The sequence below is a fragment of the Ovis canadensis genome, chromosome 3 (assembly GCF_042477335.2).
Source record: "Ovis canadensis isolate MfBH-ARS-UI-01 breed Bighorn chromosome 3, ARS-UI_OviCan_v2, whole genome shotgun sequence".
NCBI classification, from domain to species: domain Eukaryota; kingdom Metazoa; phylum Chordata; class Mammalia; order Artiodactyla; family Bovidae; genus Ovis; species Ovis canadensis.
The window spans coordinates 176,058,866-176,085,031 of record NC_091247.1 but is presented as its reverse complement, the minus strand read 5'-3'; the positions used below and the strand labels follow the sequence as shown (position 1 = coordinate 176,085,031).

The following is a 26,166-nucleotide window of genomic DNA, read 5'->3' as shown; positions in this document are numbered from 1 at the left end:
CATACATTGTTTCTCAAATTAAGAAATGTTTGATAATTATCTGCCTGGTTGAATTCTGTGATTAGGCAATTAAATAAGAAAGAGAGCCAAATGTTCTGAGGAGTCAATTAAGAATGATGAGAGAGGGAGGAAGGGAGGGAAGGAGAGAAAGAAGGAGGGAGAGAAGGATGAAGGGAGGGGGAGGGAGAAAAGAGAGAGAGGGAATGCAAAAATTCTGTTCTAATCAAATATGGACCTGCATTGTATACAGACTCAGGAAGGGCCCTGTGAATAGAACTGGGCAGGTAACATGGGCTCTGGCATATGGATACCACATATTTAAGAAAGCAAGGAAGATACCCAAATGATTCTCTCGCAAAAAGCAGGCACTTACCCTAAAGAGACCCAGGAACTAAATAGCAGGGACTCACATTGAACAACTAAACAAGGGCCAAGAAACTGAAATTGCCTGGGAGAGCAAAAATCAGCTACTGACTCTGAGTCAAGCAGGGGAGAGAGGCAGCAGGGAGAAAGGTTTCTGAGGGCTGGCTTGTTCTACTCTCCCAGAACGGAAGCAGATCAGAGAAGGCAAAGGACCAGGAAGCATGGAGATCCTGACCTCCCTCATGTGATGGGAGGGCATTTGCCACAGTGGTACTGAATCTACTATCAAATATTTGCAATTATTTCAAACATTCTTTCAATGAAAATAATTTTGTATATTAGCTCAACTCTCTTGGGAAAAGAGACTGCAAACATATGGCAAGGGTTAAAACAAACAAATGAATTGCTTATCTTCTGCCACTTGCTCACTGAACCAACACTGAGCTTAGGTGCTGAAGATATAAACATGACCAAGACATAAGTAGAAAGCCTCATACTTCCAGACAAGAGGATGAACTTGAGGGATCAATGCTATAAAGGCAATTGGAAAAACACAGCAAATGTTTATTTTAGACTGTGTTAGAAACAATCTAAAAGAGAGGAAGAAATAAATACCAAAAAAATCAAAGAGTTCAACTCACGGCTCTTTCAAAAAAACCCCCTCACTTCGGCATTATAGTTCTTTAATCTTGACACTTTCTGAGGCAGAGAAAATAAAGTGAAATTATAGGTCACTGAAGAAGACATGAAAGGGCTGTGTGCAGTATAATCTGAGTTTCTATATTTGTTCTGCAGAGTGTCAGTTCATTATACTATTGATATTTTTATCCTGAGTTCCAAATGATTACATCTGATACTCAGAGTTCTGAAGGTATTATATACTGACCTCATAGCCTCATTAGAAAATTAAAAAAAGGACACCTCCAGGAATAATTTAGAATAATAAAAAAAAGTGTTCATGTCTCAGTTTGAACAATGACCTGGCTGTTTTATAACCAGCTCATCTATAAATCTAGAGTCCCTTTCAGATGAAGGCCCAAGATGGCTCCAAACTTGACACAAGGGCTAGCAAATAGGAGGTGCTCAATGCCCATTTTAAAATAAATAAAAGTTAGCTTTAGATTATATCAATTGCCTTTTTTCCCTTTATTCTAACTACCTCAGTGCCATTACCTGCAAGAATCTGTTTTTCTCTTGAATTCAGAGGTCAAATAGGAAGGATGTGGAAGGGACTACAATTTATTCAGAGCTGACTGTGTATGAAGAATTGTGAGGTCTGTTTTCTCCTTTGATCTTCAGAACACCTTGCAGGACAGGTAATACGAGAAAGAAGCCAGGTTCAAAGATGCTAAGTATGCTCACACAGCTCATAAGTGACAGAGATGAATTCCAACCCAGTTCTGACTCCCAAATGCAGGCTATTTCCAGCCAGCTCCTTGTTTTTGTGGAAGGCATTCTACTCTTCTTAAATCCTGTTTGGTTTCAAGAACAGGAAGTCATTTCACCAGCAAACAATTATCTTGTCACAATTTTAACACTGATCTGAATCAAGCTAGACTTCACAGCTGTAGCCTGACAAATCTGACGCTTTAAAAAATTTAACAAATAGATCAAATTAAATGCTTTAAAAAATCTAGGAAAACACACAGCAGCACAGCACAGCTTTGAGCCACTGGAATTTTAAAAACCAAATTTATATGGCACTAGCAAGTCTAGGACCCTCTAGATGTTCATTACTCTTCAAATGAATTTGCAGAGGCAGCAGAGGCTGCCTGGTAAACCAAGAAGAAGAGGGTCTAATTCAGAATATTTAAAATAAATAATTGGAAAAGACATAAATCCTTCCTTATCTGGCTTTATTCCTTTCTAATAGGCCAGTGGTTTTCAAAGTGTGTTCCCTGGAACCCCAGGATTCTTTGGAGGAACTTCAGGGGCCACAGAAGGGGCAAAAAGGAAACTGAGTGGGAAAGCCCTACACCTTTTACCCCTCACCAACTCCAGATAGCTCAGTTATCTGTCCTAAACACTGGTGATATACGAAAAAATACATTAGGGACAAAATAACAGATTCTGCAGCTTTAAAAAGTTTGGATACCTCCACTAGTATATTAGGCAACAATTAAACAGGTATGTTAACACTACCCCAAACAAAAATTGGGATAAGAAAGCTGGAGTCAAAAGATTTTAAAATTTAAAAAATAAAAAACTAAAAAAAAATAAAAAAAAAACAACAAAGAGAAAAATAAATAAATAAAAATTTTAAGAAATTGAGTACATAGATTAAAAAAAAAAAAAAAGCTGGAGTCCTAATAGTTACAGATCTGAGAGCTGGCATTTTTTTTCTGCCTGAAAAATTTACTTGAAATACTTTAAGATTCACAATGCCTTTTAAAAAAAACAACAACACAAGTCATGAGATTTTTAAAAATGTGTGGTTATTAAATTTTTTTCATTGGCATTTCCTGGCTTGTAAAGATACCGTTTTTAAAACGGAGCATACACGACAGCATGGGGGTAACCCACAGCACACTCTGTAATGGGGCCAAGATCATTAAGTTGCTCCCAAGACAGCATGTTTCTTACGAAGAGCTCTTCACATAGCTGCTCCATTCTAAAAAGCAGACAGACACTTTGGTCATTCTATAACAAGGAGTCTAATGATGGTACCTCTTTCAACCCTGCAAATGCTGTTTAGAGAACTGTGTACCTAATCCAAGCTTTGCTCAATAGCTGTGGTTCCCTTTTTCACAACTAGAAACAAGGTCAGTGATGTTCTGCATTAAAAATCCTAAAGTCTACTGGCCATAACTGCCCTTTCTCTGGAAAGAACATGAGCTTTGGATTTAGACAAGCCTGAGTTCAAACACTAGTCCTGCCACTTACTATTCGATTGGATTCTGTAACTTGTTCAAGCTTTAATTTAAGTGGGAATAATACAATGTACCAGAGAGGGCTGTTGCGAGGAATGAAGACAAGGTGGCCACCAGTAAGTCTACAGTGCTTACTGTGTGCCAAGCACTAAGGGCTTTGCATAGATTGTCTATAACTACCTCCCTTTCACTGATATGGAAATTAGGGCAAAAAGAGTTTAAGACTAAACAAAATAATACAGGTAGTTGCCTTACTGGATGTCTAATGGCTATCAGTTCCTTCCTCTCTCTCATCTTCCCCTTTGCAACAGCATGGCCATATGAATTAAAAATACAATGGTAAATCAGGGATCAAGAAAGTGGATTGAGAATGACTCACTGGATGTCACTGAGAAATGACTCAGTCTCCTCACCCACAGAGCAAGAGCATCACCAATCTGGGAATAGCTTTATGACTGCATAGGGACACTGCAGGCATAATGGTCTTCCCTAGTAGCTCAGCTATAAAGAATCCGCCTGCGATGCGGGAGACCCAGGTTCAATTCCTGGGTGGGGAAGATCCACTGGAGAAGGGATAGGCTACCCATTCCAGTATTCTTGGGCTTCCCTCGTGGCTCAACTGGTAAAGAATCCTCCTGCAATGTGGAAGACCTGGGTTCAGTCCCTGGGTTGGGAAGATCCCCTGGAGAAGGGAAAGGCTACCCACTCCAGTATTCTGGCCTGAAGAATTTCATGGACTCTATAGTCCATGGGGTTGCAAAGAGTCCGACATGACTAAGTGACTTTCACTTCACTTCACAGAATAACAATCACCCAATAATCTTTAAAGCCTCCCAGTTCTCCTTCCAAATACTTTGCTATTTGCTCTCTTTCCCTCCCAAGTAGATTAGAATCTAATGGACTTTATCACAATCAAGTCTGCCAGGGTATGAATGCCTCTTAAGAGTCCCCAGAGTCTGTATAGCGTTGGTCTTCTATATCCATGGGTTTCCCATCTGAGAATTCAAAGAACCCGTCTGCAGTGGACAGTTTCATTTCAGTCACTGCTGACATTCCCATGCCTCACCCTCAGATATCCAGAACCACACAAAGGTTCCAGAGGTTTTATAAATGGCAGAACATCTACTGGGATGACTCAGGTCTCCATGCCACACTGGCTACTGCTGAGCTGTCCCCTTTGCAAGTCTATAGTGGAACTCATTCACTAAGGTGTTAACAAAATTTACTGAGCAAGGGGCCGGCAGAAGATGAGATAGTTAGATAACATCATCGATTCAGTGGACATGAGTTTCAGCCACTTCCAGGAGAGAGACGGAAGGACAGAGGAGCCTGGGGTGCTGCAGTCCATGGGGTTGCAAAGAGTTGGACATGACTTAGCAACTGAACAGCAACACCCACACTCCACACTCTGCTCAAGGTACCAGGTATATGACAAAGAAACGGGATGATGAGACTCCTGCTTTCCCAGAGCCTCCAAATTCCCTGACCACTGAAGGATCTGTTCCTTCCTCAGGCTGGAGAATCTCAGTCATGGTTGGCAGTTCAGGTGGCCCACGTGCTCTCGCCCAAGGTACACAACACAGCATTCTCTCTCTTCCCATCCACCTGCAAGATGCCATGCTACCTCTGCAGGATACTCCAAGGGAGCTAGCTGGTCTTAGGAAATTCTCATCTCCTCTCTCTGCCTCCTCCCTCCCTTCCTCTCTCCTTCCCTCTCCACCTACCTAAGCATCAAGCACTTAGAATCTCAGGCTTTCAGATACCAAAAGGCAGGAAATTTAGGTAACACAGAACTCTGTTGAAACAAAGGCACTCAAGGGACTTGGCTGCTATGTTGGGATTGGGAGTGAATGGTGAGAATAAAAAGGAAGGGAAAAATAACATCAATGAAAAAATACACACTCAAACACAAATATCCCTTTACATTAGACCACCAAATATAAATGCTTTCCTACTACAAAGTAACTAGGTTGGTTTCATTTCAAATAAGACAAAATTTTTCCTGACTTGAACTGTGTACCAGAAAGGTTCACCACACAGTGGCTGGCATGTGACAGGCGAGGTGGATACGAGAAAGGATGGATAAAATAAGTCTTTCCTTCCTTATAAGCCATATATCTGATATGAGGGAAGTTGAAAAACAACGTATGGATGGTTAGCCACTCCGAGACATCTTGTTTTGAACAGATGAAGCTATACTTAGGGCATAAGCAACTGGAAAAATTGTAAATGTATTTTACAGCATAGAAGCATGGAGAAGGAATTCTTGCATCAAGATGTAAACAAGAATAAAACTGTAAAAATCCAAAGTAGTTCACTTTTTCCTAATCATTATTATTTCACTTTGTATTTAGCACAACAAGGGCTGACACAAGGAAATACTGACTCTATCATATATTAATCATACAGCCTCAGGATGCATATGCACTTTTAAAATGGAGACAATAGTATCTACTATTACTTATGGCCATTTTAATAATGACAAGAGACAGTCAAGGGAGCGCACTTACCATGACGGCTGCCAAGACACTGAAGAAATATTTGAAACCTGTGTGTATGCACACACACACACGCACACACACACACGTACACACACAGTGTTCTAGCCCAATCTTGAAGATCATACAAATCAGACAAAAACATCCACAAAATCCTAAGAAACAGTGAAATCTTTCCATTATCTTGTTAATCCCAATTAATAAGTTTGTAGTAGACAATGAGTTTTACTGATGTTCAAATCCTGTATTTTTTACATTTTTTATATATCAGTCTCTCAAAGATTTCTGTAAATAATCATCTAAGGTACAGTCCCTTGAAGAACCACACTATGTGATTTTAGACTCAGAAATTTCAATGACCTGGTTAAACATCTGAATCATATTTGGAGTCTCTAGTTAGAGATTGAAGGTAGATAAACGGCCCAAATCTTTCTCACCAGAGATGCCCCAGACTGTGTGGGTAGCTTCCCAAACCTACTTAGCATAAAACTTTGCTTTTTAAACAAGAAAATAAATAGATTAAATTCTCAAACATTGGAAGATTCTTAAACCTATAAAAATTGTGTTAAAATGAAACAATATTTCCTTTTTCTTATTTTTAAATTTAAGTACTCACAAACTTATACTCTTCTATTCACAGAGGGGTCACCCATTCTAAACTATAAAACAGTTAACATCATAAACAAGTGAGTTTTTACTAAGATGTGCTAACAAAAAATACTATAAAAATCATTTTATGAACACTTAGTTCACTTTGACAGAAGCTCATTCAGCCCTAAAAAAGTTCAAGTTCATTGCCTGCACTTGCACAGAAGCCAACATTCATCATTTATTAGAAAATAATCCTTTCAGCAATGTGTAATCTATCATCTTTCAATCAAATGAAGTAATTACATAATTTTATAACTTTCCGTGAAAAGTTAATTTCTCTCCAATGTCTACTAATTTGATTTTTATTCTCCTGGGGAAATTTTTTCTTTTATTCAGCAACCGAGTATGAAGGGATTCCCCACCCAGAACAAATACTTGGTCCTTTTAAGTTTTCATTAAAGGTATTTCTCTTGGAAGCAGTCTCATTTTCAATTCCAGGTCCTTTCTCACCTCGGTGTTTACTGAACACATTTCTGAAATAATTAAAGGAAGGTGGAGACCCTCCTTTCTAAGTTGGTCTCCACTATTTATCTTATTGACATTGGCACTGACCTTCTTCCATCCTAAACTGTCCTACTTGTGAAGTGGATATATTAATTATCTCGTAAGATAGGCGGGGGTGCGAGGGGGGGTAATTTAATGACAAAAGAGGATAAACAGAATTAAAATGCTTAAAATTATTCATAAGAAAATAGAGAAATAGAAATATAATTTAGAAACCTATATTCCATTGCAGAGAAATGCAATGTCACAAAACTCAAAGTAGCAAAAATTGCAAATCTGAACCCTTCAAATCCAATATTAAATAACACTATTTGATATTGAAAGAGGAGCATAATTACCAAGAATTAGATCTCTGTTAGTGAAACACAAATGTTAATGAGTTAGTTTGTGATACCACATCCCCCACCCTCAATGCTAAACCTGTAACTTGAGCAAATGCATTGATTATGATAAAGTTCTTGGTGAAAACTATGTAACACAAAATAAAGGAAGAAGGGTAAACCCTGATTAATCAAAATGGTTAGAAAAAGGAATTTACTTCTTGGTCACAGCACTGCATCAATGACTTCATATACCCATTTTGAAGAATAAATTCCTGATTCTGGTTTACTGCATCAACACACTTCCTACTACTGATACTTGAGCGAAGGAATATTATTCTGGTGTCTTAAAGATTTTTCTTTGATTATGATTAACCAAGGAATTTAAAAAATTATAAGGGCCAGTGATTTACTAAATATTATAGCATACTAGGAGAAGGCAATAGCACCCCACTCCAGTACTCTTGCCTGGAAAATCCCATGGACACAGGAGACTGGTGGGCTGCAGTCCATGCGGTCGAGAAGAGTCGGACATGACTGAGTGACTTCACTTTCACTTTTCACTTTCATGCATTGGAGAAGGAAATGGCAACCCACTCCAGTATTCTTGCCTGGAGAATCCCAGGGATGGGGGAGCCTGGTGGGCTGCCATCTATGGGGTCGCACAGAGTCGGACACGACTGAAGTGACTCAGCAGCAGCAGTAGCAGCATAGCATACTAAGATTTTATAATTCCTCTACAGTTTTCCCACCAGGCGTCATCAAAGACCCCAGTACTATGTGGCTCAGTTTCACAAATCAAACTGGCATTTTACTAACCATCTCTTCTGGTCTCAAAATTATTTTACACAGTATCTCTTTTAAGACATCATTTTATTTTAAAGCTCCATATCTAAGGTTTCTAGTTTTATTATCCCTCCCAAGTATTATAATTGTTTCTCCTTTCATGGTGAATTTAAAATTGGAGTGAAACTTACTTTCTTGTATTGCATTAAGAATCTCTGAAAAGTCCACATCACTCCTTGGCCCGTCAGGTAGTATTTGCATATCCAGCTGGTAGCTTTGCAAATCCACACCTCCTTCTAGAGAAACGAAAGATATTCTTGGAGTTTGCACTGGTTATCAGACAGCCCAGTATCAGGGTCCCAAGGAGAAGTAATGTCAAAATCTAAATGAACAGCCAACAGCAGGCTGGTTTGCCAATGGATCCTGCCACTTGGACAAATGACTTTTTAAAAATGAGCAACATTATCAGCCATTTGCCTCTTATGGGACCAAAAAAGTTTAATTGTATTTCCAAGGCAAAAATAAGGCAATTACTTTATTAAAATACCACCTACTTCATAGAATTTATGGATGATTTCCTCGGTGGGGAATATAGCATGCTGACCTCCACCCAAGGACACTTAAAATTATTCTCAGCTTCTACCTGGTTAAAACAGAACATTATACACTAACACTTTGTGAGACCATTTTCCTTAAAATAATAGTAATTTATCCAAAAGACAGGATTCAATATTCCTGATATCACAGAAAAAAGGTATCAATTTTTTCACAGTTGGACTTCCCCTGCTATTATCATTACTTTTCAATTTTACCAGAATATTATAATTTGTTCTATGAAGTAGTTAAGGCTCTTGAACTTGGTTTGCCAGATGTATTTTTGGTGTGTTCTAAAGAAAGAAAAATTTTTATGTTGCTCTGCACACCTATAGTTCCCTGAAGGAAGTCGAAGAAACCAAGATATCAAAATGTAGCTTTATTGTTAACAATAATAAACCTCTAAATGCTTCTAAAATAAACAGTAAGAATTGGATGAGTCTGGAAGGACTAAGTATCAGTGCTAAAATAAATAGAGAGCCTGATAAATAGAATGGGGCACACTCTAGCTTCCAAAATTTTTGTAGAAATAATTCTTTCATAAGCCCAGTAATTATTCTCAGCTTTGAATTAAAACTAATTATACCCCTAAAACTCAAAAAGAATAAGACACAGTTACTATCTTATAACAACATTCATTCTGGGAAAGAAATGGACACAAGTAATTATAACAGGCTTCCCTGGTGGCTCAGATGGTAAAGAATAGGCCTGGAATGCAGGAGACCCAGGTTCAGTCCCTGGGTTGGGAAGATCCCTGGAGAAGGAAATGGCAACCCACTCCAGTATTTGTGCCTGCAGAATTCCATAGACAGAGGGGTCTGGTAGGCTACAGTCCACGGGGTTGCAAAGAGTCAGACATGACTGAGCAGCAAACTATAATAGAAAGGTGAGTTTTAGGAGGGCAGGAACTTTTGTCTGCATGCTGTAATCCATCACTTAGAACAGTGTCTATTACAACTAATGTAGATGGACAGAATTAACAAGGTTATGCAGTGCTTATGAAACAAAGGCAGCAGAGCCACACACACATAAAGCCATTAAGCTCCGATTCTGCAGGCAGACAAACCAGCATTCAAATTCTTATTTAGGAAACCTTGAATCTCTCTAGATCTTAGTTTCCTCATTGATGAAACAGGGGTGATAGTAACAGTTGCCTGGAACAGCAATGAAGACTAAATGAGGTCATGCATGAAGAGCTCTTAGTTGTCACACAGCACTCAGTAAATGGAGGCCATTACTCTTTTCCTTTTAGAGTTTTATTTATATGTTTATTTTTGGCCGTGCTGGGTCTTCAATGCTATGTGGACTTTACTGCGTTGGCCATTACCCTTACCATCCATTATGTTTATTAAAGCAGCTACAGGTTTATTAAGCTATAGATTTATTAAAGCAACTACAGGTAGTTCTTTTAGGTTTCTACAGAAACTACCTAGCTATTGAGGAATGAGAAGGAATCCATAAGTCAGTTATTTGGGACCAGCATGCATTTAAGTGATAGTCCAGCAATGTAGACATAGTGGTGAATTTTTAAGTGTGTGCAAGCAGTTGCCTGTTTATAAAGTCTGAAGTTACCTGTGAGATTAAGCTTCTCGATAGAAAAAACAAAGATGTCTTCCTGCTGGTCTAGAATTTGAATGCACTATCTGCTTTCTTCCCTCCCATGGTCAGCTACCTTGAATAGGGAGGGGAAAGTTCTGATGCTTTTCAATCTCTGCTTAGGCTAATCACTATGCACAATAATCAGAGACCCAAAGACCTCATGACATTGACAGAAAGAAAAAAAAAGAATATTCAATACTACTTTTCAGCCAGACTCTGTGCCACTTACTTTATTAGCTCACTTAGTTTTCACTCTAACGTTGAAAGGAGATGCAATAAGAAATAGTAATTTACCCAAAAATGTTGCTAAGTTGTAAAGACATAATACCAACCCATGCTCTTAACTAGTCTTTAAAACTACTCATATCCAAGCAGTCACAAATACAGGTTGCTAGAAATGAGAACATTTAACACTTTTTACTGGATTCCAATAGTTCAGGATAGACCAATATTCAGGACTTTAGGCCAGGACCAAAGTCATTACATAACCTAAGAAGCAAATGACTTCTAAAAGTAGACTGATAAACAGAAGCCCGATTTATTTACTTGGTATCTGTCATAGGAGTTCATAAACTCATCAAGTAGTAGTTGTGACCATTAACTAAATTAAATAACTATAATTTATCATAACTAAAATTCCAATTTTTGTTAGAGGACAGGTAGGAGCAGAGGAAGTCACAAAAGAAGCAACATAAAAAGGCATTCAGATCCAAGTCTGTCTTTAAAGAATATTAAAGACATGGAAAAGAAAAAAGTGAAAAAAGTAGATACAACCATACAGATAAATATATAGATGTCTCAAGTATACTAAAAACCACACTTTTTTATCTGATTAGAAAAAGGAAGAAATATTCCATTGGGTACAAAAGCTCTCTGAGCTGTGAAATGATGGGTATTTTTTGTTTTATTCATTATCTTTCCTATGTTTTTCACAATAAGCAACATATTTTAGTTTTAAAGTTAATTAAAAATTCAGATTGTACCAGTACAGGATATTCAGCATTTAAAATTCAGAATTCAAGACAAACTATGGATGTTAAACCATTAGGGACTAATTTAATAAGAGATTTTCTAAATTACTACAATTCTTAACCTGTCAAATAGTTCTAAATTACCAGATGCAACACTCTCTTCACAGTAAACATTAGGATTGCATTTAGAATCCCTAAAATACAAGGCCTTTTTATTCCTTTGCTCTCAAAGAAATACAAAATACACTTTCATAAAACATAATGCTGTGGAATTTCTGGCAGTAAGTCACTCCCTAAAATCTAAGATGATGAAATAGGGAATGCTGTAAAATAAGAACTTTTGTAACCTTTGCTAAATGGAGAGTGATCACTGTACAAGGATATTTTCAAATGAATCCTTCAAGGTGACAATCTTCATCTTCAGCACATACTGCCCAAGTGAAACAGACTGAATAACTTCAATATACAGGAAGAGTATGTCTACTTTGGACTTCTGATATTTAATTATTTATTGTTAGTCCTGTAGCACTGGTGGATTTCTGAAAGTTGAGAACTGGACTCCTTCCTATGGTCACGGATGTCTCTGACTTTGAGTCAAAACACAAAACTGAAAAAACTAGGCAAGAGGGTGAAGGTGTCATGGTTCCAAACTGAAGGGCCTCAGTAACTGACGTATAACTAAGTCAATCCCAAGAAAAGTAAACAAGTTACCTTCTAGAGGGAAGCTAAAAACATACCTGAAGTTGTGGAGAACCTACTAGATAATTTCTAAAAATCAAAAGTAGGTACAAAATTCATGTGATCTCCAAATTTGCCTTAATCTTTTCTCACACTGAATTGACAGGAGTGATTATATTCAAATCTTAACTGTGATCTGTAGTACAAGTGAAGTGGAAAGCAATTTCAATAAAAAGCAACCTTGATAACACATTTAATAAAACATCTTTGGCTGAGGAAACATCTTAAAAACTCATTTTAGATTTGTACGTAGCTTATGGGGGAATTTAGCTAAATTCTTATATGCTAAAGGAACTCCCCCTCAAAGCTTCAAATATGAGCTTCTCAATTAGCAAATATGTTGATGCCTCTCCCATCCCATCCCTGTCTATAGAAATTCCTTCCACTTTTACGACCCATCCTGAATGTTCTATGTTTCAAGCCATTTCCTGATCCTAAAAAGTAAATACCATTTCCCGATCCTAACAAGTAAATACCATTTCCCACTCACTAAACCCCTGTAGTTATCTATATTGTATCTTTTTTACAGTACATATTTTCCATAAAAAATTAGGTAAAGTATGTAGCACCGTGTAGACACAGACAAATCTGAGTTCCTAGTCCTCCCCGTCTAGGTTTCCTCCTCATTTCTAGCATCTCTGACTGCGCTGTAACGTGATGAAGGCTTGGCACCAAACTGCATCCACCATTTCGTTTCCTACAGAACTCAAGACAAGGCCTTGAACATATTAGTTGCTCAGTTAATGCTCTTTTACTACAATTTCACATGACTAGCAACAGCAGTAGACATAGACTAAGAACACGTCCCAATTTTCCTGTCTTGTCCACAACTTTAACACCTCCTGATAGTCATCTATAGATGACTATGAAAGGCATATTCTAAATCATACATTTGCTCTTTTCGGTAAAATCTTTTAAATTTTTGTCAAATAATAAAGAAAACCTTCAAATACCAAACGGCTTAAAATGAAAATCAACAATAGACAATTCTAACCTTTTTTCAATCCCAATCCTATTTCCCCAGTCCAATCACTTTTAAGAGTTTCTGTTTTTACTTCCTTTGGACCTCTTCATGGGAGTACTTGTTGTGTCTTGATCAATTTTATACAGTTGACCCTAGAACTGCACAAGTACACTTATATGGCAATATTTTTTAAGAGTAAATACGACAATACTTAACAGTGGTTAAGTGGGATAGAAGTTTGAATCCATAGATGTGGAGGAATCTCAGATTTGGAGGTACAATTATAAGTTAATTATACAAAGATTAACCACCATCACAACCCCATTATTTAAGGGTCAACTGTTTGTTACTTAGTTTTCTGCTATGATACAAGACAATATCCCCTTGCCCCTCACCCACCTGTTTACCAGTTATTCTATTTTATCACCTTTGTTTAGTGGCTTTAAATCAATTACTTAAAATTCAGCTTCTTTGTTCAATCAAATAGAGGTGATCTTATATTTGTAACAAACACAAGGTGATATAAAAAGCATATTCTTCTGGAGGATTCTAACATTGGAAACTCTAGATTTACATGTGGGATATTCCACTGGTTCTGGAAAAACTTTCCATCTGTTTTTCTTCATTTATAGTGCTTACCAAACTCTATTTAGTATACCATAAGCTAAAACACCTTCAAAACAGAAGATGCTTCATTCATGCTATTGTAAAAAGAAACACAAATCCCACTCTTTCATTATTAGTGTTGCCTAACTATAAATCTAGTGATACTGCAAGATCATTCTTTTACAGAAGAAAGCTAGGCTTTGTGTTAGTAGAAATACACAGATTGATTCATCCACATTCATCACTATAAAAGCTAAATATGTTTCCTCTAATGATTAACACGGAGTAGTTTTAAGGACCCAATTCTGGACTAAATCATGAATGGAGAACCTTTAGCTAACAGCGGGTGGATGTTTCTCAGGTCTAAAATGGAAATAATAATCCCATTGCTTCAGTTAGTAATGGCTGACCTTCAGCAAAATTACCTCTGTTCCCCAGGATTGGCAAGACAGTGATCTCCTAAGTTATAAAGAATGCCTGTGCTAAGAGGGCCTAGAAACCAGAGCTGCAAAGCTCCAAATGGCAGGAATGATTTGTGCAGAAGTCTAGGCAGGGCTCCATGGGGGTCTTCCAATCTCCTAGAGGCTGAGGTCTGTTGCTATGACAACAGGGACTCTTGCAGAGAAAGGGAAGAGAGAAGCTCAGGATTAGGAGGGGTTATAGAATAGAATAGAAACCATGCCAGTTTCAAAATCACTATAATGTTGCTTACTCTCTTAACTTGCACAATACATACACAGAAGGGCCTGAGATGAATATATGAAGCAGAATGACCTTGCAAGACAACAAACCTCATGACAGCCAGGGCTCTGTCCACCTTGGATATCAGTCTCTAATCTCTAACTCTGGGAATTAAGTAAGCACAGTAGAAGTTTACTATTAACTGTCTATCTACCACAACTACTTAGGTTGGGGTAGGGCTGATGTCATTGGTTATAGTTGTATGATCTTGAGTTAGTAGTTATTTAAACCTCTCCTAAATATAAAACTATTTGAAATAGCCTTGTGCAGAAGATGCAGTTCTAAATTCTATTAAAATACAATACTCTTCCCAGAAATAATTGTCTTTGTGTAGCTTTTTTTCATTCACTTTGTATGTTCAAATGGTTGTGAAAAGATTCTTTAGAAAATTCTCTCTAAATGTATTCATGCTCCTGCTCAGTGGTATCTGACTCTTTGCGACCCCATGAGCTATAGCCCACCAGGCTCCTCTGTCCATGTAATTTTCCAGGTAAGAAAATTGGGTTTCTATTTCCTACTCCAGGGGATCTTCCCAACCCAGGGACTGAAACCATGTCTCTTGTATCTCCGGCATTGGCAGGCAGATTCTTTATACCATTGTGCCACCTGGGAAGCAATAAATGCATTATATAGGTCAAAATATGTGTGTATGTATAGCACCAAAGGGGAAAAAGTGAACATTACTAAGAGAAGAATTTGGCATATATTTTTAGAAAACAATTTTGTTACTCAGCAAATGATAGCAAGGAGCACAGATCCCAATGCCCACATTTCAAGGCTCAAAATAGCTTGTTTTCCTAAGCACCCCTCTATTTACTAAACTCACATCACACATTTAAAAAATACTTTAAGAGGATGTGATTCAAATGAAGGATGATTGATGTTATTTCTAAACCACCATTTAGAAAGACACCACATTTACCTTCAAGGCAGTGAGAAATAAAAGAGTTCCAAAGTAGCTGGTTTTTCTCCCACATATTCTCAAAACCACATGGAAGATCTTATCTTTCAGTCACACCAAAAATCCATTTCACAAACAGAAAAATAAATATATATTTTCACCCCAGCTTGAGATCTATTCAAGAAGAACATTCAGATTCCTCAGGCTCAAGAAGTTTCAGGCATAATTCTCAATAAAATGTTTGTTTCCAGATAAGGTGATGAGAAAACACTAAATTTCACATTCAACTATTTTCATCCTCAAGGAAAAACCATTGGCTCAGTGGGGGAAGAAACACTCCTAAGAAACTGAAGACAAAGGTTTTAGCTAAAGTCCATCGATGACTAATTTGTACTTGTGGTCAAGTAACTTCATTTCCTGAGCCACAGTAAAATAGGGCTAATTCTGCCTCCCAGACTGCTGTGAGAACTCAGACAATGGAGTATTACCTAACAGAATGTGGTGGTATCATGATTATTATGTGGTCAAGATTAACCATATGATTATTCTTTCCTAATTTTTTTTCCTAAAGAATGAATTGAATTTTGACTTTCATTCTGAATAAGAATAAGAAACAGGTCGATGAAGAGACAAATCTTTCTTGGCTGGCTTTTTTCAAATCTCTCCTTAATTTCTTTTATTTTCTTCTTTTCCCCACAGCCTCTGGTACTGAAGTTAAACAGAATATGAAAGGTACTTGCTGAGTTGGTTCTGTTCCCTAACTTGAGATCAAGTCTTAACATGAGAGCCAGAAAGTAATCTTTAAAACTCAGGGAAATAGGAAGGAGTTTCATAATATTGGAACTAGAAAAAGGGAAGATGAAATGAGAAAGGTCTAAGCAACTACACTCCAATAAAAACTGAATTTAAGAAAAAAGAAACGTCTAATGTGAAAGTGAAAGTGAAGTCGTTCAGTCTTGTCTGACCTTCAGCAACCCCATGGACTGTAGCCTAATAGGCTCCTCTGTCCATGGGATTTTCCAGGCAAGAATACTGGAGTGGGTTGCCATTTCCTTCTCCAGGAGATCTTCCCGACCCAGGGATTGAACCCCTGTCTCCTGCCTTGTAGGCAGATGCTTTACCATCTGAGCCACCAGGGAAACAACTACACTCCAATAAAAATTGAATTTAAGAAAAAAGAAAGGTTTAATGTAGAGTAGAACAAAAAAGATGCTAGAAAGTGGACCATCACTGACATATTCAATAGAAAGAAACAATAACCCATTAAGGTGACTATGTGTGTTTTCAATGGAATCCTATGGTCCCTTCCTTGCTACACTAGGGTGGAATGATTACAGGGCTTTAAATTTAAATATTCCAAAGCTTTGTAATACAAACTTGCTAGAAATACTGCTACCAAGTTGACTGAAGAAGGTAATGAATGAATCAAACCACTGGACTTGGAATCCTGCCTCTGCCACTTACTGGCTGCATGTTTTGGGGCAAGTTACTTAAACCTTCCCTGTGCCTGAGATACCCCAACCACAAAATAAGGATGACAGCATAAGGATATTAGAGAAATTAAATGGAATGATGAATGGAAATAGCTTAACAGTTTTTAAGGTTGGGAATATGGTAGCGTGCCCTTTCCATACAGAAAGTATAACATTTTTTGAGGTTGGAATATGGTAGCATGCTTAATGATAGCTGTAATTATATTATTGTCAAACATTTAATATCCTTTGCATATAGAAAGTGTAATAGTTATTCTAGTTCACTGAAAATAACAAAATCCTAAAGTTTCTCTCCTGTGAAATCAACCTGTACCAGCATTTAAATACCATATCTATATAAGGGGGAAATGATCATGTATAAAGGGGGACAGAGCTGCTTAGGCTCTTCAGTTCAGTTGCTCAGTCGTGTCCAACTCTTTGTGACCCCATGAACCACAGCATGCCAGGCCTCCCTGTCCATCACCAATTCCCGGAGTCCACCCAAACCCACGTCCACTGGGTCAGTGATGCTAGACGTTATTTTGGGAAATAATGAAATATATTATCAAAACATCCTTTTACCATCTCTAGAAGAGAATAAGGGCAAATTCTGTGACTAATGGCATTTCTTTAGGATTCTATAATGAGCCTATCAGGTAAAGGAAAAGCAATAGAAGAAGCATTTTCAATTTCACAAAGCTTCTAATTAATTCTATTTCACACGACACAGTCATAATACTGGGATAATTTGACTCCACACTCACTAAGGTTTACAGTTTCAAACTCAAAAATATTCATAATCAATGCTTCAGTTGAGTCTTCTGGATCCTTAAATGATAGTTCCAAGCCTGGTGCCATTTAATACTTTAATGATTTGCCCGTAAAGGGAAATAGTATTCACTAATTATGAGTGGCTAAAAGATAAGGTCAAAATGAACTCAATACACAAGAGAAGTCTTTGAAACAATCAGAAGGAAAGACAAACCATATAAATACCAGGTGGAGGTGAAGAGTTCCTTGTCAGCACAGCATAAAGAGAAACCATCTAAATGTTGTCCTGGCACAAGTTAACTGGGAAACTGTCCTATGGTTCAAGAACCAAGTAAGAAATGATTCTGGGACATACTTTCAGGCTTCTGAACTTTGTCTATGATGACGGTGACAACAAACATCATCGCTTGCTCCTGGCACCTTACTGTGCCAAGGATCATATCAAGCATTCTACACGAACGGATTTGACAGAACAACACTATATAGGGTTGCCAGATATAACACACAAAAATATAAGGAGGCCAGGTAATTTGAATTACGAACAAATTAGTAGTTTTTTTTAACTGTAAGTGTGCCCCATGCAACACTTCAGATGTACATCAAAAGATATTTGTTGTTTATCTGAAATTTAACTGTGAGTCCTGTATTTCATCTGGCAACCCTAACACTGTGAGATATGTATGAATATTCTCATTGTGCTGATGAGGAGACAGATTCAAAGAAATTAAGTTATTTGCCCAAGTCTGCAAAGCTATTAGGTAACATGTGAGTTTAAAACATCTAACAACAGAGCTTGCACTGATCACCAGTATAATGCACTCTTACTATGCTCTTTCCTATATCTGGATGGCCATCACCCTACCTTATTATAGAGGTCTTAGTTGAATTTCAAAGTGCAAAATCATATGGCCTTTTGAATACTTCCTAAATCTTTGCCCTTGTTAAGAATGTTACCATAATTCTATTTACATCTTTATTCCATCCCTTAATACAATGAATTCTATTATAGTAGATTAAGCACAGGTCCCTGTATAATGGACATGCTTCCATATACACTTCCCTTTTGTAATGTCACTTCTATTTCATTTTGGGGAAGTGTCATTCCCTTATTGTGTGGAGTCCAAGTGGGAGGAGAAATCAAGGGGTCCTATCTCCTGCTCAAGGGAGATGTCTCCTGTCCTACCCTTTTATCTCTCACCGCTCTCTACCCAACCAAGGGAAAGGCACATGGCAAATAGGGATCTCTTCCACGTCTTCAAAAACTGAGCCAAATGATGAAAACTAAGAAAAGTGGTAAGGGTTCATTTATTCCAGAAAGTCAAATGGTTCTTTTAGTGGTATCTGTTTCTTTTCCCAAGGCTAGTTCTCCAGGCTTTCCATCCATATCCTTGAAATTTAGATTTCTTCTTTGCTTGAATTAAATAATTGGTTTCAATTGTTTATAACCAAAGAGCCTTGACTGATGGTCTCTTTGGACGTGACTGTGAGCTCCCTGAGGTCCATGAGTGAGAGTGCTATACCATTCCAGCCCCAAAAAGCTACCCTTCAAATAAATATTTGTTAGGACATGGTAGGCACTCAAAAATGCTTGTAAACTCAAAGAGGGATAAATGAACTGAAATTGTTCAGGGCTGATGGCGTAGAAGATCTGTAAAATTTTCTTGTTCTTTTCATGCTTAACAACCAGTCTGAGTGGGCTTTGGGAAAGAAAGCACTTTGGGAATCAAGATTATTAACTCTGTAAAAATTAGATGGATGACTTAATAGGCTTCACCATGACTAAAACGCATGTGCTGCTTTTAAGATCTATGACTCACTGCAAATAAGAAACTCAGTTTGAGAGCTCTTCTATAAACTCCCAAAGAGAACTATGATGCATTAGTAAAAATGTACACTAAGCATAGAAGGATAGAATTGAAGTCATCATATGTATCTCAATAATATGAATTTTAAATACACATATTTTCAAAATCAGGTTTCTAACTATAATTTATTATGATTTTTCTTAATTATAATTCTATGCTAAGGAATGGCTTTATAGTTTCAACCAATAGCCAATGCCACTAGGATTCAAGAATCTATGATAAAATTATGACAGATAAATGCAGTGATATGTTTTTAAGGTAAAAGTAGTGACAAGATATGTTGATATTACACCATTAGGAAATATCTTAATAACATTTCTTCAAATGTTTATTACATTAATATCAGTAGTGGATGTCAAAGACTGACTCTTCTGCCTCAATCAAACACAAACAGAATATTCTATACAATTCTGGTAGTGTATTTCCAAAGGTGTAGCAATGAAGTAAGACTTTTTCTAAGAGCAGAATGGGTAGGATGGTAAAAGAATGTGAAAACCATGTTGTCAAAGGAAGCATTGAAAAAACTAGGAAATGCTTCAGTTCGAAAATTGCTCAAGATATAAAAGGTCATCACTAAAAGAAATATAGGTTTACTCTGTATGATTTCAGAATGAAAACCTATATCCAGTGAGTGGATTAGATTCCAAGTTCTGGGCAAGGGGGAGAGAAGTTCTGACCAGAAGGATCCAGAAAGGCTTTTAGGAGGAGGCAGAATTTGGGTTACATTTTGAGGAATGAGAAGGACTTAAGAGAGATTTACGGAGGTAGGGGCATTCCAAAAAGAGGGAGGAGCTTGAACAATGGCAGAAAAACGGGAGAGTAAAAGCCTACTTGAGAAATAGTGCAGAGCTGAGGATAAAGTAGAACAAGGCAGGTTACGGAGTATATAAAAGATATTCCAAGAAAAACAGGGAGAGGTGAGTTTATAGAGGCTTCAAACAATTGGGCTCATAACACTGTCCTTTGTTCTAGACAAGCATCAAGATTTTTAAGCAGAGGAGGATTAAAAAGTGAACTTCAGGGTGGAGAACTTCAGGGTGGTCTGGAAAAATAAGAGAGCCATTGAAGGTCCCAACATTCAAAACCTTTCTACTGGGCCTTCCAGAATTCTATTCCCATCTGTCTTTTCTCAGATTGCTCTCTTTATCTTCTTGCTCTAAGGAAAGGCTGGCTCCTCCCAGAGGTTACTGCTTCCCATAGGCTCTTTCCTATGGTACTATTTTTATCCCACAGCCTTGACACCAAAGAATCTGGAGAAGGGAAGCATCTTCCTTGAGTCTTCAATACCACCTTTAGACCACTGTTCTTCCCTCTTCCCTAAAGATCCCCAGCCTTGACTCTGAGGTTGTTTTATTATATCACCTTTTCTCCACCATCACTGCACCCACCTGCTGCCTTCCAGATCATGTTTCCTCATTTCCTGAGGAGGTTAACTCCTGGCTTTTTGTCACTCTTCCAAAACTATTCAATTTCAATGTCTATGCAGATGAGCTTTCTCAAACCCTTGCCTCTCATTCCCTGAGAATTATTTTCTCCACTGATCTTGCCCTCCATCATATTACACTAACATCATACCCTAGCCTTGACCTTGCCATTACTAATAACAGCAATGCCCTCCTTAATATCAGTGCCCTGCATTCTACTCTCTGATTACCCCCTCTTATCTTTTCAGCTCTTCTTCCCCTAACTTAATCTCAACACCCCTTCAACCCCTCTGGGACCTCCAACAAAGTGATCCTATCAACTATCCACTGAAACTCATGCCCCTGGGCGTCTTTACTCCCTTCTGTACCAAGCTTACATGATCAGTTGTTATCATTATTCTCTCTAATGCACCTCTGGTTCCCCTTCTCTTTTCCAATTCCTTGGCAAAATCACAATCCTGAACTAAAGATAACTCTACATATGTTCGGCTCTTCCCTGGTGGCTCAGACGGTAAAAGCCTCTGCCTACAATGTGGGAGACCCAGGTTCAGTCCCAGGTCAGGAAGATCCCCTGGAGAAGGAAATGGCACCCCACTCCAGTACTCTTGCCTGGAGAATCCCATGGATGGAGGAGCCTGATAGGCTACAGTCCATGGGGTCGCAAAGAGTCGGACACGACTGAGCGACTTCACTCACTCACTCATATATGTTCCATGTTTTCACTCAAGTAGCTGAACAAAGTTAAAGGAAAACACACAACTATGGTAACTAGTCCTAGTTTAGTTTCATGACCAGAACGTCAAATAGCCTTTTAATGTGGGCTGGCAACCCTATTCCACTGTCTACACCATCGTACCATCCTCTCAATCCATCTCACTCCTTTCTCATTCTCAGTTATGACCTTCCTTCCCAGATTCCAGATAAAACTAAACAGGGGAAAAGTGAAAGTGGATACTGGAGTGGGCTGCCATTTCCTTCTCCAAGAGATCTTCCCAACTCAGGGATCAAACCCAGGTCTCCTGCACTGCAGACAGGCGCTTTACCATCTGAGCCACCAGGGAAGCCCTGAAACAGGGGAAAAGAACTTCTCAGACCCTCCTCACACTGCCAGCATCCACGCACTCTCCCATCCCATTTGTTATCACAGATGAACTCTTCATGATTCTGTCGTGCGAACAGCTCTCATTTCCCTCACGGCTGCTCACATCACAAACTCCCCCATCTCCCCGGTGCCATGAATGATCCGCAGGAGATGGCTATTTTGAAAAGAAACTCTTTTGGCCTCACTTCTCCCCCAGCTGCTGCCCTATTTCTTCACGACCCTTCACAGCAAAACTACTTTTAAAAAGTTGTATATATTCTCAGTATCCGATTCACATGCTTCCGTTCTCTATGAAACCTACATTAATCAGGGTTTAATCCCCACCACTTCACCAAAATTGCTCTTCTCAAAATCACCATCCATCTCCACTTTACTAAAATCAGAGGCCAATTCTCATTCCTCCCCTTACTTGACTTTCAGCAACATTTTACTTAGATAATCACTCCTATCTTCATGTAAGACGTTCTTAATTTCTAAGACACATAATTTCTGGTTTATCTCCAGTCTTGCTGGCCAGTTTTCTTTTTCTTTCTCTGCCTTCTTTGCTGGTGGTTCATGTTGAGACCTTTTCTATTGGGGTGCAACAGATTTCAGCCCTTAATCCTCTCCCCCTTCTCCATCTGGTCATCTCTTTTCCTACCGTGGCTTTAAACCCCAGTCTCTCAAACTCCAACTATGTTTATCCCACCATCCATGTGGTCTCTTCAGTTGCCCACAGACTTTTGATTTTGACCCCACTCTGCCCTCAAATCCTAAATTCTGCTTTCCCTTCAGCTTTCTCCATATCAATTGATACCAATCCCATTTACTCAGGTCAAAAACCATAAAGTTGTACTTAGCTCTCCTTTCTCTTTTATTCCACATTTAATCTATTGAAATTCTGTTGGCCCAACTTTAAAATACATCCAGGATCCAAATTCTCACCACCGCTTCCACTGTCCTTAGCAAGAGCCATCATGTCTTGACTGGATTGTTAAAGGCGGCCTCCTATCTGATCTTCCTCCATTTGCCCTCTACCCCTGTGGTCTATTCTCAAATAATAGCCAAAGTGATCCTGTTAAACAATATGTCTGCTTATAGGATTCTTCTGTTCACAACCCTTTAAGAGCTCCCATTTCACACAGGGGTCAAAGTCCTTACATGCTCTGCAAGGCCCTGCTCTATCTGACCTCACTGAGCTGATGCGTGCTTCTCACTGCAGGCTCAGGGGTCAGTGCTTTTCCTCAGACTGTCAGACTCACTCCTATCCTAGGGCCTGTCCCCTGGATAGCCCTGGGCTGGAATGAACCTGCCTATCGACATGGCTCTCTTGCCTTCTAGTCCTTGGTCACACATCTTCTCCACAATGTGCCCTACACCTTGAGGACCACCTTATTACAACTGTAACATGCAACCCCCCACCACCACTACCCCTCCTTTTTCTTTTATCCATAATATTTATCTTCTTCCTAAACACTATTTACTATGTTTATATATCATCCATCTCCCCCGTATAGTATGTAAACTCTCCAAGAAAAGGGATCTTTGTTTCATTCACTGATGTATTCTAAGTACCTAAAGAGTGCCTAAACAGGCCCTCAATAAAACATTTGCTGAAAGGTTGACAGAGCAATTAGAAAGCGATTGTAATCAGTCAATTATACTCTTAAAAAGCCAGAAAAAATTTTAAGGAACTCTATAGTCATAGTCTGAAAACCAGCTAATGAAGGGTCAGTTCAGTCCTACCCTAAAAATTATTTATTGGAGATACAAAAATAAATATTCCAGAATCCATGACTTTAAAGATCTTATGGTGGAGAGATAGACCATTTCAAAATATTCAAGAGTATGGAACAAAATCAGGGTATCCTAGAGAGACCAGCATGAGCAAGGGTGGAGAGACATGACTCGGCCATGATGTGTCTGGAGAGCTGAAAGAAAGTAAGTCTGATCAGACCTCAAGGTCTGGTTGATGTGCCAGCTTGGCTAGACTAGAGTTGCCAGTTATTGGTGAACACCAATCCAGATGCTGCTGTGAAGATGATTTAAAGTCCATCATCAGTTACCTTTAAATAAGGGAGATTATCCCACAATGAGGGAGGGGTGCTCATTCAATCAGGCAAAAGGTCTTAGAAACAGAGCTGAGGCTTCCCTAAAGAAGAAATTGTACCTGTGGACAGCATCCTCCGCTGTGGTCAAGGCTTTCTGTCTGCCCTTCAACAGTCTGTCCTATGGATTTCAGACCTGCTTAGATAGCCCTCATAATTGTGTAAGTCGGTTTTTAGTAAAACTCTAGTATAAATCTTCTTCTGGCTCTGCTTTTCTGGTTGAACCTTGGCTGATACATTAGAGTGTAAAGTTTAAGACAGAAAGGAGCAAAAATGGATGAGAAGCACCAGGGCCTGGATTATGGTGGGCATTTGTTCCTAACATACTAAGAGTGTTGGCCTTTACCCTGGAATGAGTAGGACAAGCAAGATGAATGGCATGGTCACGGGTGAAGGTGAGTCATTCTCCATTTGGTGTGAAGCATGTACTGTAACAAGAGGCAAGAGGAAAGAGAGATGCTCGAGGTTGGGAAACCATCAGAATTACCTGTGAGAGAAGTGATAGGAGAATGGAGACGGCAGGTGGCCACGGAAGTCAGGCAATACGCTTTGGGAAGAAGTGGTGGTCCACTCTGGTTGGGTTCGTCAGAAGAGTCTGCCACCCACCAAACTGTGGTGAAAGCGGGTCAATAAGAAGAGCCATGGTGGTGTGGATGAGGCAGAAACCAGGCTGCATTGGGTTGACAAGTGGCTGGGAACCCAAGCGAACAAAGGTAGGTTACTCTTTCAGAAATCTGGCTTTGGAGGGACCAGAAAACATGGTGGAAGTGAGAAAAGGATGCAGAGTCAGATGAAGATGATTAAAATGAGAAGCTTCAGCCTTCTTCACAAACTGAGGGGAACGATCAAGGTCCAGGAGAGGAGGGGTGGTCAAGGCCACTGGTGAAGGACACAGCTGAAAGCTCAGTCAAGGACAGTGGGAGACCGTCTCCTCCCGACCACCAGAGGAGAGAAGTGAAGGATGGGAGGAGACAGAGGTATATTTGGAGATGCAGGAACCTGTAGTATCAGGCCCCATGGCCCGTGGGTTTCTCAGTGAGGGTAGGAAGCCCAGGTATCCACTGAGAGAAAGAAGATGACATGGCAAGAGAAGGAAATGACTTTAGCTGAGACTGGCTGGCCAGCTGAAAGCACATTACACACAGGAATCAGGATTGGCGGAGACTTAAAACACGTGACTTTGGAATTTCCTCACAATGTGCTATTTCCATAAGTCAGAAATAGTGTTCACTTGTTTTTCCTCAGTTTTCAAAACAAAGCCTGGCATATAGCAGGCACTCAAGAAATGTATTGAATGAATGAATGAATACTTAAATGAGCCTTTCACCCAAATACTTGTGGTTGTAAACACCAACTTTGATATAGACTCATTCTATCATTTTTAAGAAATCACAGGTACTTCCCAGGGCCATGAAAATTCACATGACTCTAGTTGTCTCCCTTCACCTGAGAAAGAAACAGGAGCGAGTCAAGCCACATACCTGAGGCTTCTAAGTGGGCATTTTCACCTTGACATTTTCCCTGGGCTGTCTTAGAGCAAAGTATCAAGAAACTGGCCAAATCTCTGTACTGTTTTATTCTACAGTAAACTTTTCTGAACTGAGCAAGTGTATTCACTGGAATTTTCATTTATATTCTACCACAGTAAGTGGAATGTTGCCTTAACCTATTCTGATACTTCAAGCCCTCTTCCCTCCTATTGGTCTTGGTGACATTTACCACTGATGGAAATGAAAAGAAGGGGGGAAAAAAACCCAAGACTCTTTTAAAAAGTAAGCTTATCTGGAAGCGTGGCAGAATTAGATGACAAAAACATAGCACTGGTGGTCAGGTTGCTGCTAACCCAGGTCCCTGTTGACCCTTCCCCATGCATTACCTGGGTGGAAGACTTTGGTTCTCCCATTAGTGATTCCAGAAGAGCTCGTCTCCATTTTTACTGACCTTCTGCCTGGTGGAAGTGAGGAATGCCTGACCACGGGCAGGCGACGTGACCCTGGGCGGCTTGCCACACTTCGCCGTTGGTGGATTTGCAAACGCTTTTCAGCCCCATGAATAGATAAACTTAAACCTGGAATGAGAAATAGCACCATGATATTGAAGAAGTCGGCTCAGAATAGCTAAAACACCAAATTATTTTCTGGCATAAAATCCAGAAAGCATTCAGGAACTGTTTCACATTCTTAAGGGATGGTAGTAATACTAAAATTGTGGTAGTGACTGATTTTCACATTACATAAATAACTGAATGTGGTTTCAGTCAAAAATGGACATCTTCAGTTATTGTGACAAGAGTTTTATACACAGATACAATAAAGTTAAATATTAGAATTATTCCTGAG

The 26,166-nt window shown here is 39.0% G+C and overlaps 1 protein-coding gene across 1 annotated transcript in view; it reads right to left on the bottom strand.

Annotated features, from left to right (window-relative positions):
• ANO4 (anoctamin 4) overlaps positions 1 to 26,166 on the bottom strand; it is a 444,323-nt gene that overhangs the window by 209,539 nt on the left and 208,618 nt on the right. The window contains exons 4-5 of the mRNA XM_069585151.1: positions 25,704 to 25,895; positions 8,184 to 8,288 (exon numbers count right to left, since the gene is read on the bottom strand). Of these exons, the coding sequence (XP_069441252.1) occupies positions 8,184 to 8,288; positions 25,704 to 25,895 (297 nt within the window). The remainder of the gene's footprint in view (positions 1 to 8,183; positions 8,289 to 25,703; positions 25,896 to 26,166) is intronic.